General features: G+C 38.4%; 1 protein-coding gene across 3 annotated transcripts in view; it reads right to left on the bottom strand.

Annotated features, from left to right (window-relative positions):
* WASL (WASP like actin nucleation promoting factor) overlaps positions 1–18,556 on the bottom strand; it is a 51,657-nt gene that overhangs the window by 18,623 nt on the left and 14,478 nt on the right. For all 3 annotated transcript variants that reach the window (XM_030479106.1, XM_030479107.1, XM_030479108.1), the window contains exons 2-4: positions 6,129–6,263; positions 4,826–4,912; positions 4,194–4,290 (exon numbers count right to left, since the gene is read on the bottom strand). In XM_030479106.1, coding sequence (XP_030334966.1) covers positions 4,194–4,290; positions 4,826–4,912; positions 6,129–6,263 — 319 coding nt within the window. The remainder of the gene's footprint in view (positions 1–4,193; positions 4,291–4,825; positions 4,913–6,128; positions 6,264–18,556) is intronic.

The following is an 18,556-nucleotide window of genomic DNA, read 5'->3' as shown; positions in this document are numbered from 1 at the left end:
CTAAGGAATTCCCTTCAGAACTGGATTATCTGAAATCTAACAGGGACTCCCAAGAGTTTTGTAATAACAATCTGTAACAGATGTTTCACTTTTCAGCAGGTCCCAGAAAAGCTAACACACTGTATTTTTTACAGACGCAAAACCATACAGGGAAGGAAGAAGGTGCCTCCACAGATGGTGCTGACCTTGTCCTAACAACACTAAAAAACCCCAACATCCACAATCCTAAGCATGTGAGGCAAGTCAGCCTTGTATCAGTCAGCTGATCTTCAGATAGGCATAAAGCACCTGGCAAGGTCATCAAACCTTCAGAGGAAGATGAGTAAAACCTCTTGAGAATCAGCTTTTGCTGAGCAAGCCTTCTAAAGACAGACAGTTGTCTCTTAGCTCCCGGCAGGTTAGTTTTATGTACAGAGGTGGCGAACCTCCGCAAGATGCCTCAGTGAAAGGTATCAGGTCTGAGGAAGAGAGAGAAGGAAGGAAAAAAAAGAAAAAAAGAAAAAAGAAAAAGAAAAGGTAAAAAAAAAAAAAAAAGCTTTTGGTCAAATACTGTGCTTTCTCTTCCTAGAATATCCAACTTAAGAAACCACTGACGTTGTACTGCCAAAAATAAAGTAAAATAACCAAAACCAAAAAAAAAACCAAATGCAAACTCAACTTTTGGAACATAATTAGAGTTTTATTCAACAACTCAGACAGAGCAAAGGAGAGTACAGGACTGACTGCAAGTCACTTGGCACAGGATGGGAAGCTGGCAAAAGCAGGAGGTATTCATAGGAAGTGTTAAGTGGCCTTATGCTGAATCATGGGAATCCATTCCCATTTTCATTAGAAGAAAGAGTTCTATAGAAAAGATAGTGGAAAACAAAGCAAGACATTTAAACACTTCCTGTAATTTTTGCTGGGTATATAAAAGATTAATTTGTGTCCCAAAGATATTAGATATGGTTTTCTGTGTTTCCCACTGCTGATTAGAAAATATGAACTCCTGTTCTGAAGTGCAGATGACCTGACTGGAGAGTGGAGGATTTCTCCTTTTCTGAAGATGGAGATGCCTACTGACCTAAACCAGATCAACTTTAGCAGCTGCCTATGTCCGAAAAACATACCTCCCTTTAATAAGTATTCTTGGAAACAAGAATGATATCTGCTAAGACTCAAGCTGAGCAAGCTGAGCACTTCACAGATGCCCTTGTCTCCCAGGCAGCAGTAACGAAAGCTGTGATGAACGACATAAAAAAAACCGTAATAATGCTCTCCATATTAAGAGATGTTAATACCCAGCCTGAAGCTTATGAATTGCATTAAGAAGGGCAGCAGGACCTAACAGCTTGTGGAGGAAAAAGGCAGCTTCAGAGAGGGCTAACAGAGCTCCCACCCATGAGCTACAAGCAGCCCATAAAAATTAAGTCAAGAAGCCTGCTACTTTAGAAAGGCATTTAGAACAAGGCTCTGTTCTACAAGTCTCTGCTGCCCTTTCATGGCTAAGCACTCGGCATGTGGAGAGGACACCTGTGTGTGTAAATGTTTCGGAAGCAAAATAATAAAAGTAAAAACTAATGGTATCTATGTGCAAGACTACCCAAAGTGAGAATACACCGACAAGCACTGAGGAGAGAAACTGTGTGTTCACCCTGCTTACCAGGGGAACTATTTGGGATAAGTTTAAGAAGCAAATGGAGAGGTCTACCAGAGACATTATCTAATTACAGTAATTTCTTCCTAAGGTTAAGGAAGAACCTTAGGTTAACCTAAGGTTAAGAATTTAAAGGTTAACCTAAGGTTAAGAATTTAATTTACTTTAAAATAATAGCTAGATGAAAACCAGCCTGATATTAAAAAAAGATTAAGACAACACATCAATAATTCTTTCTCTGCCTTCCTCATTCTATTCATTTGCAAGCTTTTATACATTCTCTATTCGAAGCCAAATTTTCACCTCTCTGGAATTCCAGATGCACTTAGAAGTTGTCTGTATACTAGAGTGCATTTCATTCCAAATGAAGAAAAGCAGAATACTGTTGCCTCTTTTTGCAGTTGTTAGACAATATTTTGTGTACTAGTCTCGGCACGAAGACATAGATTTGCGAGCCAGAACTGCTGTTCTTGCTACCTTCCAACAACATAAGCCTTCCATAAGACTCCAGGAAAAGTCTCCTAGCAAGCCCTGAATGGTGTAACAGGCTGCTAAGTGATCACATGGAGCACTCATTCCAGTGAAAAGCCTGTCAGATGGCGTTGCTATGAAAATAAATGTATTTTAGGAGCCATGGGAGTAAAATCCCATTAAAACAGAAAAGCGTCAAAACTACCAGACTATAACCTCTGTGTTTGAGAATTTAAAATGCTTTCAAATGCACACAATTTATATATACATTATAAATAATATACAACTTCTATATGTAATGTATATTATATATAAATCTATGTATAAATTAGTATGTTTTTTATAAGCCATTATATATAAATATATTAACACCAAAAGCAAATCAGCTTTGACCTGGGCAAGTGAAGCGCCTGTTATTTTAGAAGCACAGTTAGATACAGTTGAATCAACGAGAAATACAGAACTCCATCTGGTGGCTTGACTACGAAATCTCATGTCATTTAAAATTCTTGTTTTGCAGCTCTTATGATTACAAAAAAAAAAAAAAAAACTCCTCAGTTTTTTCGGTAGGTTTTTTTGGTTGTGTTTTTTTATTAAAGTTGTCTTCAAGTTGCACGTGTTTGGAGAGCAGGAGTTGTTTGTTTGTTAAAAGACAATGAATCTATGGAGTAAGCTCATCCTACAACAGGAGTTCGATCACACAAACCAAGGTAATAGCTCAAAGAGTAAACAAGAGCAACTTATGTGGCCTGTGTTTAAAAAAAAAAAAAAAAAAGAAAAAAATCAAACCACAACTCTATGTGGAAGGACAGAGGCAAACCTCTGTCCTGTGAACAGGAGGTTTAACTGAACCACTCTTTTCCAACAAAGTTTGCTATGGCCAGTAACGCAAACATATTTCTTCCAAACTCAAGTCTGTGAACTGTACCACTGTGTTTTAGACATGTAATAGAGTGGAACTTCAGGAACAGGAGATGGAAGGTTACTTTTACACAACAAATATGAGTAAACAACATTATTAATGCCACTTCTTAATGACTCGCTTCTTCTCATGGAACCTATAAGCTTATACTAATTCTGAGCAGAAGGAATTTTAAAGAAGCTATTTAAGCTTCTGGAACAAATGCTCTGCACCCGAGCCACCATATCTGAATGAAATCCATGTGATACATATAGATCATGTAGGTTCCCAAGAATACTTGCAAGGATGGCACTCTAAGATGAGAGCTTCTTCCCTCTACAGTAGTCTACAGCATTGCTAGTGGAATTCAGTGCCAGAATGGATTACAAAAACACGTTCTGTAGCTTGAGCACAAGTCCATGCTACAGCTTACAGTAGCTTACAGATGTGCCTGAGCACATCCATGTGTTCCCAATATATGTTTTGTATCACCTTATCCTTCATGGATATATGGCTGTCAGACAGGCAAGTTGTTTATGGGCTCCCTGGAAAAGGAACAACATAAGACCTGTAAGAAGCCTGAACTCCTGACCACATTTCCTAAGGCATCTTGAAGCTGGCAAAAAAGCTTCTGTGCTGGTAAGGAGAGTATAGGCACATTATGTCTTCTGCTCTTGGCCTCCACCAAGATCACTAGCTTTGAATAAAACCTATTTCTCTACTAAACACTGGACCAATGCCAAAAATTCATTCACATGAACTACTGAACATACCAGATGGTAAAATCTTTGTTACAACCCACTTGGGCTGAATTTAAACAAATCAGTTATAAACGTCCCAGAGCTAAAAGAGGGTTTATTCAAATGTGAAAACAGCTTACAGAAAGATTTCTAATTTTCCCACTGACAGCTTACCATTTTTGCTTCCTCCTGATACCTATTTTCAAACACCAGAACCTTGGAGTCCCAGCTTACAAGGAAACTTATAGTAAAGAGCACTAAGTTATTTCAGAAAAATACTACTTTTGCACAATGCAGGAAAAAATCACGCTTTAACACCACAATTACTTCTAAATATAAATATGGCAGTAGTGCCTCCAATAGCTTTCAGACACTGAAGCAGCTTCCTGCCTCCCCCCAAACCAACACAAACAAGCCTCAATTTAAGATTAATTTGAATATTTACCAGATTTTCTCTGCCGTCGTCCAAGCAAATCTGTTACTGTTTTGCGGAATAGTTTAGCTTCTTCTTCATTAGCAAAATTAAGACCAACTTGACATGTCTGAAAAACATTAATATTTCCCCACCCATGACTAAGAAAATGTTTCAAAGGCTTTTCTTAAATGTCTTCCTACACCTTCTGAAGGTATGATGAGAAAAAATCATCACTCCAATTTGGAACCAAGTCTTAGTGATTCATTCTATCTTAGGAATGTCTGTCAAGCAATAAGTTTCTAGAGACCATAGCTAACAAATTTGAGCAAAATCTTGTAGCTTGAAATCAAAAGGGGGAGAGGAAAATTTATTCTTTAAGAATATATGATACTTCACAAACACCATCTGCAAATCAAAATGTAATTTCATTAAAGGGAGTTGAAAACAGAACTGCATTTTATGCTTCTGTTCTATGGATTAAGTTTTCTGGTTGAGATTAGAAAATCCTTTTACAAATAAGCTTAAAAAGCTTCAAGAACATAGGTAAAGTACTTTCATAAATGATATACAGAATTAAATAAAAACCTCTGGTACATTAAAAAGCAGCTACTGTTCAAATAAAAGGCATTTTAAAATAGATATTCAAAGATATTGAGACTCACATCTCCAGCAAAGGTATGAAAATATCCTCTAGGACTATTATATACAAAGTTATTGTACAGCTCCTGCTCCCACAATAATTTCCCATCCTGAAAAGAAAAAAAAAATAATTTGAAACTCTGCAATTCATTTAAGTTTTTAACTTCTTTCACAACAGAACCTATCAAGAGTTGCGAGCTGCACGGTGTTAAGCATCTACCTTGCTATTAGCCCAATAAATGAGCTCAATCAAAACCAAAATATATTGGAACTTGTGAAAGAAGGCTATGCCATCACGTCACCGTGTTCTGTTCATATTCCTGGGTGTTTTTGAAAAACGTCCTTCAAGTTCTACTGGGAGCAGTAAAAGTGACCATAGATAGGAATACAGTGATAACAGCAATAGCATTAAAGGAGACTCGCAGTCTTCTGTTGTTTTCTCAGGCTTGACTTGAAAACAGTTAACTTAGGGAGAACAAAAATCTCACCTTTTTAGGAAGTTTTATATATTTAAATGACATTACAGTTCAGAACCCAAACGAACAGGTTTCTCGCTAAGTCTAACAGTCAAGTGACCAAATCACAAAGTCAAATGCAAATGCCAACTGGCAATCCTGAACAAATCTGGGAGACTTCAAGCACTGAATGCTGACAGACAATGAGATGTTCCTGGCTGTAGAGATAACAGGAAGCTTTTCAAAGTCTCAGCAAATCAGTAAGACTTATGCTTCTCAGTATCATTTTTGTTACGAAAAAATTATCTTGGACACTTCATCTCTTAGCTCCCACTATATGAAGTGAAATACTGTAACAGGACAAAGATCCACAGTATGAATGTACATATACATTGTGGAGGGGAAAAAAAAACCCCAAACCTGTTTGTCTTGAAGTTTTCACATGCACCAACAAGCTAATCAAAAACATTGTTTCCACCTGTACAGAAGACAGCATCTACTCTGTTAATACCAAAGTAGAGACCCCTGCTAAAATTCTGACAACTGTCTGTAACAGTGACACTATACTAACTTTCATTAGTGTGACTAATCAGATCTGTAGAGGACAGCTTCTGTAAACTGCAAGAAAATTATATCTGATATTTATTTCATCCATAAAAGCTGACATCTATGGACACTTTAAATTTAGAATACTTGAGAAAGTTGCACTTGTCTATTAATAAGCACTGTAATTACATCGCTTAAAGCACAACCATCTACTTGAGAATGTCTTTGAGTTTGTAGCTACAACCTACACTCATTCAGTTCAAAATGGAGAATGAATACAACCAAGGTTAAAGAGTCTGAAAAAGAAAAAAAGATGCTTGCTTACCTTAATGTCAAATATTCTGATAAAATATGACCTCTGCGGATTGTCCTTTACAAGGCAAGCTACACCACAGCATTTCTTTGACCACACGGCATTGCGATCTGCTGCATATATCTGAACAACTGCTGAGGACATCGTCTAAAAAGAAAAGGTATTAAAAGCTATTACTTTCAAGGTAAAAATCACAAATTCTACATTTCATCTTTTATCAAAGTTTCTCTTAATTTTATTACTTGTTCTAGGCAGCAACTTTGATGATTTCCTAGTAAGTTCAAATGACCCCAAATCACTTCTATACTTCAGATCTTCAGTTCACGACAAGATTTAGACAGCTCCATTGAACTTTTTGTTCTTGCTCATAAAAATCTGCAAAGACTTTGCCTGTAAGTGGCAGACCAGTAACTATGGTGGTCATGCAGAGAAGCCCTACTGTGCAACTACATTTCTTTCTGTTCAGTACTTCAAACTGGATAGAAATACAATACTCAGGCTAGAACTGTAAATTACACTGTGCCTGGAAACACTCTGGGGTACTGGAACACAACTGTCTACATTGCTTAATTGTTCAAAAGATCTCTGGCATAATTTTAGCTTATACCAACTAGCAAACTCCTAAAATTCTTGGGCACGGTTTGAGAATTCACATGAGCTAGGCTCATTCCCAGCTGGCAACTTGAAATTGTCCTGTTTTCAAATTGAGATATTTTAGTAAGAGTTGAAGATTATTCCACACCAGATTGCTTCAATAGGGCACTGGGAATGTTTCTCAGCATATTTTGTAGCATATATCCTTTCTACCTTAGAAATCCTATGAGGGAACAAAAATTGAAGCCCTTGAAGAATAGTTATTTAGGATTCAAGTCACACAGAATCACTGGACGGTTGACACTGGAAGGGACCACTGGAGGTCATCTAGCCCAACCTCCCTCCCCAAGCTGCATCACCTAGAGCACATGACCCCACCTGTCTAGATCCTTCTGAATGACAGCACAGCACTCAGTGGTATAAGCCACTCAGTCTCAAATCATCAGCAAACTTGCTGAAGAAGCACTCTATCCCTTCATCCAAGTCATTGATGAATAAGATGAACAACACTGGACCCAGTATTGACCCCTGGAGGACACCACTAATTAGAGGTCTCCAGCTAGACTCTGTGCCACTGATCACAACACCCTGAAACCTGCCTTTCAGCCAGTTCTCAATCCACCTCAGCATTCATTATGCAGCCCCCACTTCCTGAGCTTGCCTATGAGGATGTCATGGGAGACAGTGTCAAATGCCTTGCTGAAGCCCAGGTACACAAAATCCACTGCCCTCCCATCATCTATCCAGCCAGTTGTCCAATTGTAGAAGGCAATCAGGTTGATGAAGCATGATTTTCCTTGAGTAAATAAAGACATAACAATATAAAACTTAAAGGCTCTGTAATGGGACAGACCAGAGGCTACCTAGCCCAGGATCTATTCTCCATCAGCACCAGATGCTCAGGTGAGAATATGGGAATGCACCATTGCACTATGGGACTATACCTCCAGCAACTGTCAGGTTAGAGCTCAAAGTTCTTCTGAGCCAGCATACGTGTCTTACAGCACATGATGGATTTTCACTTTGTGAATTTATCCAATTACTCTTCAGACCCATGTGAACTTCTGGGCATTACAACACTGGACAGCACTGCATTTCACAGTTCATCTTACGCACCGCGCAAATAGTTAGCTACTTTTAGATAAAAGTTTGCCACCTGCTAGTTTCAGTTGACTGTCCCTCCTTGTTCTTACACTAGGAGACAGTGTTAATGGTTTCACAGTTGCCCCTCCGTGCTGCACACGCTTTCATAGGTATTTGTCACACGTCTTTACCCTGTAATTTCTATACCGTTTAGGAAGCGATACCAGCTTTAAGTCATTCCTGTACTAAGAAAAAAAAAAAAAATAATAATTCTACAGTTTAATAGCCTTGTTACTCTCACATGGATCTTGCCTAGTCTTACTACATCCTTCTCTGACTGGGGATAGGACTTTTGCTGTATTAATCCAATTTATCAGTCTATTGAACACTGGGTCACAATAATACTGTTTTCTGTTTCATTCTCTATTTCTTTCCCTGTAAATCAAAGAGTTTTATTTCTTTTTTCAGTAAGGAACATTAAGCAGATGTTTTCATAGATCTGTTGCCGTTCCAAGATCCTTCTGGAGGGATCATACCTAGTCTGACTAATGGGCTCCATATCAGGTTTTCCCCACCTGCTCTGAGTATTACTTTGCCTTCCTTCATCAACACTACTTGCCAAAACAGTTGACATTTAGAATGCAGGCATGTCTTGTTGCATTTTATCTACTAACTATCAATATTACCCATGTCACAATTCAACTGGTTTAAAACAACCAGAAGAATAACCCAAGTTTCCTATGTTTGGTTTTGGTTTTTTTTTTAATCAAAAAAACCCCCTTCCAATTTTGCTGAAATAGAGCTAAAGTAATACAGCCAGACTGACAGCTACTCCCTGGGGAAGCTTTACAACCTTTGCACAGGGACTGTGATGTAACTTTCACAATCTAGATATAATTCTGTTCCTTGTTGCAACCACCTCATCAGAAGTTGTCAGACTACTAATTTTTCTGATAACCTACAGAAAAAGCTAAAGCATGACTGATTGATGAAAAGAAGGCTTTGAAGTTGCCTCCTCAAATGCTCTACAACTGAGTGTAGAGTAAAACTTCTCTCCCTGTAACCTAAAGAGTAATAGGAGTAACTTAATCATAACTGGACTTGTCAAATGAGTAAGAAGAGACCCCTGAATTAGCCATACTGCCACAATGAAGCCGTTAACTGACACTAAGTTGCAGGTATAAGAAATGCTGTTTTTCCCCTTATGTTGCAACAGGGAAAGATGATCTGGGGCACAACTGGCCAAATTTTCTTCAAAACTTCTGCTAAGAGCTTTTTCTCTCGTTTTTCCAGCATCATCTCACTGTTAAAACAATAATCTTGTAGTCACGAGACAACACAAATGAGCACAGGTAGGCCATTCTACAGTTCTAACAAAGGCATCACTAACAAAGGCATTCACAAAGTGAACGACAGCAACTATCCCACTGACCATGCAAGAAGCCTTCTCAACCCTCCAGAACAAGTTCAGCTCCCAACTAACCTCCCTCAAACACGAATACCCACAGAAATGGGTGGTCTTGGCAAGAATTATGCAACTTAAATTGAAGGCACAGAAGACAGTTATTTGTGTCAAGAAGGAGCTCTCCATGTGTTACTTCCTGCCATATCTACCTGCAAAAGCACCAACTGGATTATCTGGATAAACCAGTAACTGTCGTAACTTGAGGATGATTGCTTATAAAACCTTGAGCTACCACCTTCCCTGTGAGTAGACAGAAGAGTATTACACAAAAAGAGTGTGTCATCTTTCTGCATAATCGTAACAGATTTAATGTACACTTGGATACCCTACGAGTAGAGCTTAATTTACAAGTTAGAGAACAATTCCACTGAACCTGAAGAAGGTGCTGTGAGGCCTACCAAGCTTAGAGTTCAATTACATTTTAACTTACTCATTAGCATTGCGTGAATTCCTAGTGTTGACAGACTGTTAGAACATATAATTACAAATTCCACTGTTACATGATTGTTTTGTTTGTTTTTTTTTTTTTAATTAAAAAGACAATGCAGGAAAAAAATACAAGATGTATTTTTGTGGAGGAAAGGATAATAAAATCTATCTCCTTTTACTTCAGCCACTGTTCATTTTCATCATGCAGAGCAGTGGTGCCATGCTTTATGCTATTCAGCCTCTGGAAGACAGGTGACAAAAATATTTACTCTTTGGAAACTTACAAACTTATCATCAAAATTTAAAACTTGAGGAAATATACGAGCCATAAACTTCATCTACTGCTACTCATCATGAATCCTAGCCACATAAATTCCATTAAAAAAAAAAATCAACTTTCATTGCAGACTTGCAGCATCTGAGAACATTTATACAAGTATCAATTCGAGTATTCTGCATTTTCTGAATGAACACTCACTCTGTCTTTTTTGAAGCCAGCTGTTACATCCAGCTCAGTTTCTCACAGCATTCTTGAAGAGAACATTGCATTTGGAAGTATAGGTTCTTTAAACTATATGTAAATATTTCTTCACAAGAGGTCACACCACAGATTTTACAGATGGAATTAAACAGGACTGCCATTAAATATTCAACATAATTAGTGCATTTTTTCTGAGATATAGTAAGTTGACTTGGTACTTAACACCTAAAGTTATTGCTGTATTTCAAGAGGAGAATTTTTAAGTTGGCACTATTGCGTTGCTTAACAGATTTAGCAAGGATCTTGTCCTTTTTCAGGATCTGTGTACTTGAAAAGGCGCATAGGGGAAAGAAATAAGACAGACCACCAAAAAGTGATGGGCCATGGACATGAGAATCAACAGCCCTCTGTTGTTTTTATCTTTTGGCACAGTCAACTTCCAGCTGAAGGACATGCCACCACTGATTCCACGGACTTGTCACACCCCTCAAACTGATGAGCTATGAAGCCGTAAGTCTGGTGCTGTCAGCTGGTCTCATCCTTAGGCACACATACTGCAGGATATGTGGTATCAACAAAAGGCTCATGAAAACGCCTTCTGCCTGCAAAGGCAGCCGCAAATAGTCATTGCACATTTGGAGAATGTGATCACAGCAGCCACTGATAGTTTCCAACTGGGCAGCAGGTAGCTGCGTACTTGAATCAGCTTCTGATGTGAACATTTGCTGCAGTAGCCTGTCACGATACTGACTTGCTGTAATTCAGTGTTTCTCAAAAACAGAAAAGCAAGCCAATACAAAGTGGTATATCTCATTACAAGTAAGAGCTACCACACTAGACTGCTTATGGTTGACATGGATTGCGAAAAGCTGAATAATTATAGGAAAGTAACGACATTAAAATATAGTGGGCAAAAAGTCACAACAAAGAGCAGCAGCAAGATTAAGGCTGGAAAAGGATGTTCAGCCATCTCAGTACACACTAGACAAGAAAGCAATTCAAGACCCATTGGGATGGTCTCATAATGTTCATGTGCAGCTGACAACTGCTTGTGGGGCAAAGATAAAGAGACTCATGAAAGGACTTAGGCTGGATGTGATCTCTAAGTCCTCCAGTCCAACCTCCTGCTCACAGCAAGGGTAATTAAAAGCCTAGACTTCAAGTTGCTCAAGGTCCTGTCCAGTTAAGTTTAAAGGCTGCAAATTACCGCTGGGGAACCTGTTCCAGTGTCTAATCACTCCTTTTTTAATGCTTGTAAAAATGCAACTAAGTTTAATGTATTCTTCTAATGGTTCAGTATTGTTATGTGTTACATGTTCACAGTACTACTGAAGATACACTAGCAGTGATTTTCAATCATTCTTCAATTTTGAGAGTCACCCTTTTTCCAATAAAGGTGCAGAACCCTGCATATGTAATTTAATCACATGACAGGCTTGCTTTTCTTAGTTATCCTTCCCAGACCCCTGAAGCACCTTTCAAATAAAACTGGGGTGGAGCGGGTGGTGGTGAGGGGGAGAATCTTGCCTGTAAGAATATAAGTAGCAGCAATTGTTTCCAAGCAGAGTAACCTCTTGGAAAAAAACCCATGCTGATACAATGCCAGTAGCTTCTTCACAAAGTCAGTCTGAAGACTTTTGGATTGAAAGTCACAGTCAACACAATTAGCTACTTTTTCTGTGAAAAAAAAGCTATCGTGAATAGTCAAGTGTAATTCAAACCCTGTAAAGTAGAAATCAATATTTGTATTATCTTTTCCCTAAAGTAGGAATCTGGGAAAAATGTCCTGTTCAGTACTACAGCTGGTGAGAAGGTACCTGTGGCAGACATTTTTTAAGACATACTATAGCGGAAATCCTTATTGTGGCTAAGCCAACATGCTGAAGCCTGACCAGGTGATGCTGGGTGCTCCTGGGTTACTCACTTCTTTGATACAAGCCCAGGAAGATAGCCCACAGTTTGCCTCTAGGGTGGTGTTCCAAGAATCAAGGGCTATTGCTATTCATTGACATTAAAACAGCGGTGATTAATAGTCTTCCTTGGACATCAGGGTTCAGGAACAGAGATATGCTAACATCAAGTACCACTTCACTGTGGGAAACAGTGAGGTGTAACTCTAATCTTCACCGTAAGAAGAACAGAAAGCTTCGGTACCAAAGCAATCTTTAATCACCTAGCATTATCTGAGTCATGGAAGAAGATACGGAAACTCATTAAGACTCCTGAATGAGAAAGACAAGAAGCAGAAGTGAGAATGCAGGGTAGCTAACTCTGTAAGACATAACAACTAATCCACAGAAAATTAGGCAATTAGACAGAAACCAGTGGCTGACATTTCTCTCTCTAGATTACAAGTACCCTGCAGAAAAAAAAAACACCCCCCAAAATAGTAGCTCTCATGAATCAAGCAGAAATATTGCTTGAAATCTTAGCGTATCTCAAATAAAAGCTTGTGTAAGCAATTACACATTTAAATGTCAATATTTTAATAAATTCATGTTATTCAAAGCAAAGAAAATTGGAGTTAGACAGTAATAATACCTTCCTGTTGTTCTGCAATTATCCTCCATTTCATATATATATGGAGCTTCCCAAAACGTTTCTGCAGTGCTCAACACAGCTCTGCATTTTCTCTCATCACTCTTAATACAGAAACAAAACCTGTTGCAGAGACCAGGCCCTGAACCTCCTCTCCTTCTGAAGGGAAGGCCTTCAGTGGCCTACACAACCAAGCTCTTTTCTGGCAGTTTAATGTTCCTTCTGCACAGTGCTCCTGTTTCAAGAGAAAATGTAGTTATTTTCTTGGCATTGAGGATGTCTCCTGCCATGTGGGAACAGTGTGCTCCCTTCCTGCTAGGAAGGGCTGATAACCCACTTCCAGGGTGAATGTTCTCATCACCACACAATCCTACAGAAGGCATGCACTGCAATCTCCTCCGCAGTGCTCTTAAAGAACCGAACAAGCCTGACGCTATTCAGATCACCCCTAACTAATGAGGCCACATAAACAACATGCAAGCATGTTTCCCTAACAATTTCCACATTCTAAGTAGCAGAGGCATTTGCTAAAGTAGACAAAAATATCTCCTAGCACTCTCACAGAAATTTAGAAAACTTTAGGCCAAGTAGGTTAAGAATCCTCCAATATTCATTAGCCCTGGACAGTAAGTAAAACAACCTTCTTAAGTTTGGGTGTCTAGTGATGGTTTAGGTGCAATTCAGACATAACAGCAAGAAATACTAACACAAATCAACGCTTTCACCAAATTTTAAAGGTCTCAATGAGTATTCACAAGCACCAACTTGTAATTACTTACTTTTGCAGCTTTAGATGGGAAGGGATGGAGATAGTTAAAAATAGCAGACCACAAGGATTATGGTCCCAAAACTCATAAAACAGATGCATCCAACTGTCTTTTTAGCCTTTTCCCCCTTAAAAACAGCAGATAAGGCTATTTATGGTTACTGCATCTTGTACCAAAAAAAGTGTGATGATACTGTTTTGATAGTACACGCAGAGTTTTCTGTACATAAAAATATTTCAAGGCCTCCACAATACTGACTATGAAATTAGATTTTATTAAGTTAGATTTTGCAACTCTCAGACTGGCTTATGATTTATGTCTTCTTACCAGGCTGCCTCCAGAATCTTCACAAATGAGTCTGACGTGACAGTGTTCATCCACTGGGGATGTGGATGCCTCTTTATTTGCAACTTGAGTAAACTGTGGTTACTTCAAATTTTAAAGCATTAAGAGCTGTTAAAGATACACTTAACAAGTTACTAATAATCTTATATTTAAAGACAATTGTGTATTGTAACAAAGAGTTATCTTCAGACGCTACAGACAGGATTTTAAACTAATTTCCCATCGAAAGAAAGAATACAGAACTTCAGAAGTTTGCTGGCAGATATCAACAAGTTAAGCAGCTGGAAATAATCTTCTAATTTTAATGCCATTTACAGGACGTTATTTTCAGAAGACAGACTGATTGCTCCACAGACAGGAAAACTAAAGTAAGATCTCACATTAGTTGACAGAACTGACATAGGAGAGCCTTTTGTAAATACTCAATCACATGAGAAAAGTTTTATTTGGTGCAAGTTGAAAATTACTCAACTAAAGACACTGAGGCCTCATCAATTCTACTACTTATGAAATTATTTGCTACAATCACCAACAGTGTGCAATTTTAAGCTTAAAGCTTGCTTTTCATATCTTAATTCCCCACAATTGTCCACTGATTTAAAAAAATGCACTGTGTATAGACGCCAAGAAATTAATATTTGTTTCCACCTATAAGCAAAGTTAAGCTCTTCTAAAAATAAAGGCACTGCGTAAGAGATGCTGCCTTTTTCTTATTTGAAGGGAGAAAGAAGAGAGGAAGATCTTTCTAAAATAGCAAAAAGCTACTTCAGGTATTTCCTATCATTTCTGAAACATAAGGATCTTAATCTAAGTTAAAAGACAGCTCCACACAACACACAGCCCAAAACATTTAAGGGATCAAGAGACCAAAAATTAACCCCCCCCCTAAATATCAATACTCAAGAACAGATTCCCTGCCTTGTTCTGATCAGCACATAAGTCGGCTGCAATATCCTCACTGAGGATCCTGTACTGATACAGTGTGGAGAAGGCACCAGTGATCATTAATTGATGTTACAACAAAAGAAGGGATGAAACAAGGGACTGCAGTTTAACAAATCTAAACTATAAAAGTGCTTGTCCAGACTTAAGTCTGCAGTTATCTAGCAAAGTAATCCTTCACTCCTAATCCTGTCAGCCAGTTAGACAGCTCACATTCTCGTGAATGTCTTCGGACCCCAGCTCATTTAAACTTCCAGTACCTCCCAGAACTACCCAGTTCAGCTAGAGCTGGCCAACTGTTTTCAAACACTTGTTGCTCAACTGTGGATCACAGAAGACCAACAATTAAGACACGGGTAAACAGCATAGCATATAAAACCAAATCAAACAGCATGTGATTAATTGAGACATGCTTTTGTCAGACACAGAATAAAGATATTTTTAATCCTCTGACCTCAGTTCAGACAACACATGCAAGACTTCAGCCTTGCAGAGATATGACATAACCATAACCATAAGCATGCTCCAGATGACAATATTCTAAGCCATCCCGTTTTAGCAGATAATTTACCACATGACATACATGACCTGGGGTTTCCACTGATGAACAGGCTGAACACTGTCACTTCCTGTTTACCTGCACAGCATCATTAGGAGCTTACTCAGCTGCATCTCACTGCTGAAGGCTGCTGAAATCTTGGCTGGCCAGAAAGCAGCAGACACATGACAAAACACAGTTGGTTATTTGTGTTCTGTTGTTAAAGTTACACATTTGGCTACTTTCAGAACAACAGAAAGTGTGCTGTGCACAGGCTGTCCACAAATTTGTCACTGTCCTACTGCCGTGGAGCAAAATTCTCACTACAGAAGAAAGACATTTTGTCTAGCAGTTCCAGCCCCATCCCAGCCTCCCCAGGCACTACGAATCAAGGCATCAAAGACTCTTCATTTCCAAAGCTCAGGGAATTTTCAGATGAAATGTTAAAGTCTACGTTTTGATTTTGAGCCATTTTAAATTAAGCAAGAGCCCAAAGACTAGGATGACCCTTACACAAACAAAGCACAGTACAGATATGTAGATTAACCAGTTCTTAAAACTCTACTTCAGTCATACACAGAAATTGTAGATTAGTGTTTAAAGCCATACAGATTCAAGGCAAGAATCAGGCATTTCATGCAACCCATGGGATAAAATTGGAGCTTGAGCTGTCTTGTCCTGTTCCACTGCCTATTCAGCTATAATGGAAACCAGCTCCTTTGACTCAACACACTCTTCCCTTCTACTAGCAATCCATTGCCTTCATGCACTAGAGTCCTCTTTCTTCAGCCTTCGTATGCAATAATGTTTTTCCAGATGCCACATACCAGTTCCATATTTAAGGCAGGTTTTTAGAAGCAGATCCTCACACCCACTTCAAACATATGAGAGTGCCTTGAGAAAATATTTTAGAATTCAGACCCTTATGATCCGTAAAAAACAAAACAGTTTTGTTTTGTGGGTTTGGTTGTTTTGTTTCTTTTTTTTAAAAGAGAGAAACTCACAGTACTTCTTTATAGCCACACTTAATGGTGTATGTATCACATTCACAAGTAAAAATCTTCAGAACAACAGTTAAATTGATTACAGAAAGGATGTGAAGCATAAGCCTCAGGAATTCCTGAATTACCCCAGCTCTGGAACACTCATTAATGAGCCCTTGAAAATGCTATTTAGCATCTACTCGTATTCCCAGGTCCAGATTAAAAAAAAAAAAAAAAAAAAAAAAAAAGAGTATTAACTTTGCAAAGGTGAGGTTTAGGTGAATTTTTCTTATGATCTTTATACTTGAGGACAAAAAATAATATGGAATTTTGACTTCAGATACTTAGAGAACACTGAAATAAAACAGCTTAAATTGTTTTAAAAGAAAAACCTCTTTTAACAGAAAACATTAACTTCATGCCAACACAAAACAAAGAACCCCCTTCAAAATATCAAAAAATTGGAGAAAAGGCTATTAAAAGTAAACCCTATTTGAATAATAGCCAGCAACTGGTCTCGCAATTGTGTATACAACTTGTGTCCTTGTCCTGTAAAGTAGACTCAATCCACTTATGTAAAGGTACTTAGAGATGTAAACTCCCCCACCTCACACTTTCACTGTGCCACAACTCAATGTTTTAATTCCTCCTTCAGCAGTTCATGTTTGACCAGAACAGTTATGATAATTCAAGTCAGATACAAGGAAACATAACTGTGAGGAAGATTTTATTCATTTGTTTTTAATGTCAACAGCTGAGTCTGCTATGAATGAAGTTATTCCCAGTTATAAGTCTTAAAAAACAGATATACTACAGGAAAAAAATAGCATGACGATGTAGTAGTTATATGATCCCTGGCAATATTCAAAGTTTATTCCAGGGATACAAAACTAAAAGCTCTTTCAGGGCAGATGTACTCAATAGTGAAAGCATCAGCTGAATGTTTGGGAGACTGCTATTTTTCATTTAGTTCCGGCAACAGCCTGTTGGATGGCATTTATTTCTCTCCCATGCCTCAGCTTCCTCATCTATAATATGGAGATGCAGATCTCTACCTCTGTAATTTGCTTTGAGAACTACTGATAAATCAAAAATAAAGACAAAATTATGCTGCCACAAATAGAAATCTATTATTTTGGGAGGAGGGGGATAAGGGGTGTCTATACTAACTTCTCTGCTAATAGCAAAGGTTAAGACAGCCTAATTTCTGTATCACTCCCCAATGCATGAACATTAAATAATACCTGATAGCCTGGTAACTGTTGACTGTTTTATAGATAAGGAAGCGGAGATATATTCTTTTACCACGAGGGATGTTCCTTGAGTAAATTGACATTACAGCTAACAGCTACAACTGTTACTGTCAGTACAGGCTCCTTTGTAGATCCAAAGCACTGCATTTACCAATGCACTGTGGAAGCCAAAAGCCACTTAAATTCACCCATGTGTAAACAAACTTTAAAAGCTTGGAAGCAGTGTCACAGAATGGTGGTCAGACATGGCCAATTCACCTATTTCCAGACAAACACAACTATAAACTCTTTTTAGCAAACTTACCAATGCTTTTGTAAGTCATCATCACACGTTCAATACTTGATTCTTAAGATGGAAGAATCAAGAGCACAAGGCACATGATTCAAAACTTAATGGCAGAAGGAAAATTATTTTTTATGAATCAAAAGTGATTTCCCACCTACCTGGCACTTCTCAGTGGTCTCTTCCATGATAACCCTGATCCCTAAGCAACAAAACCCCATAAAGTCTCAGCACATGAGGATCAAGAAAATCACCCTAGCACTGTATCTTAGTTCCGACCCAGCCCTTCAATAAGGGCAACTGTCACCCCATACATCAAGGTTCTTTTACAAAGGGTTGATGGGAAAGCTCCTTCCTTGAAGCCGAAATTCTTCCTCTGTAGCTCCATAAAGAGACAGAATGTTACTTATCACAACGTTGCCTGCTCTCCTGGGCACAACCAAAACAGCAAAAACTGTAAAAAAACTACTCATTTAAAGTGTTTGTTTATACAACAAAAAAATTCTTGGAAGAAGGCAGCACCATGTATTTTTCCTCTACACTCAACACTTGGTATCCATGTCCAGTCACCAGTTTCCAGTTTAAATCCCACAACAGTTATTTTTTCCTTCAGTGCGGAGCTGGTAGTACAACTTCACCCAGCAGTTCTAATGAGGAACCACATGCAGAACTGAGGAAGAGAGCAGTGATATTGTATGCAATCTTTTACTCTTAAGTATTCATATGTTTGGATGGGGCA

This window comes from Strigops habroptila, chromosome 3 (assembly GCF_004027225.2).
Source record: "Strigops habroptila isolate Jane chromosome 3, bStrHab1.2.pri, whole genome shotgun sequence".
Taxonomy (NCBI): domain Eukaryota; kingdom Metazoa; phylum Chordata; class Aves; order Psittaciformes; family Psittacidae; genus Strigops; species Strigops habroptila.
Note: the sequence above shows the minus strand (reverse complement) of the source record. Positions and strands in the feature narration are given on the sequence as shown.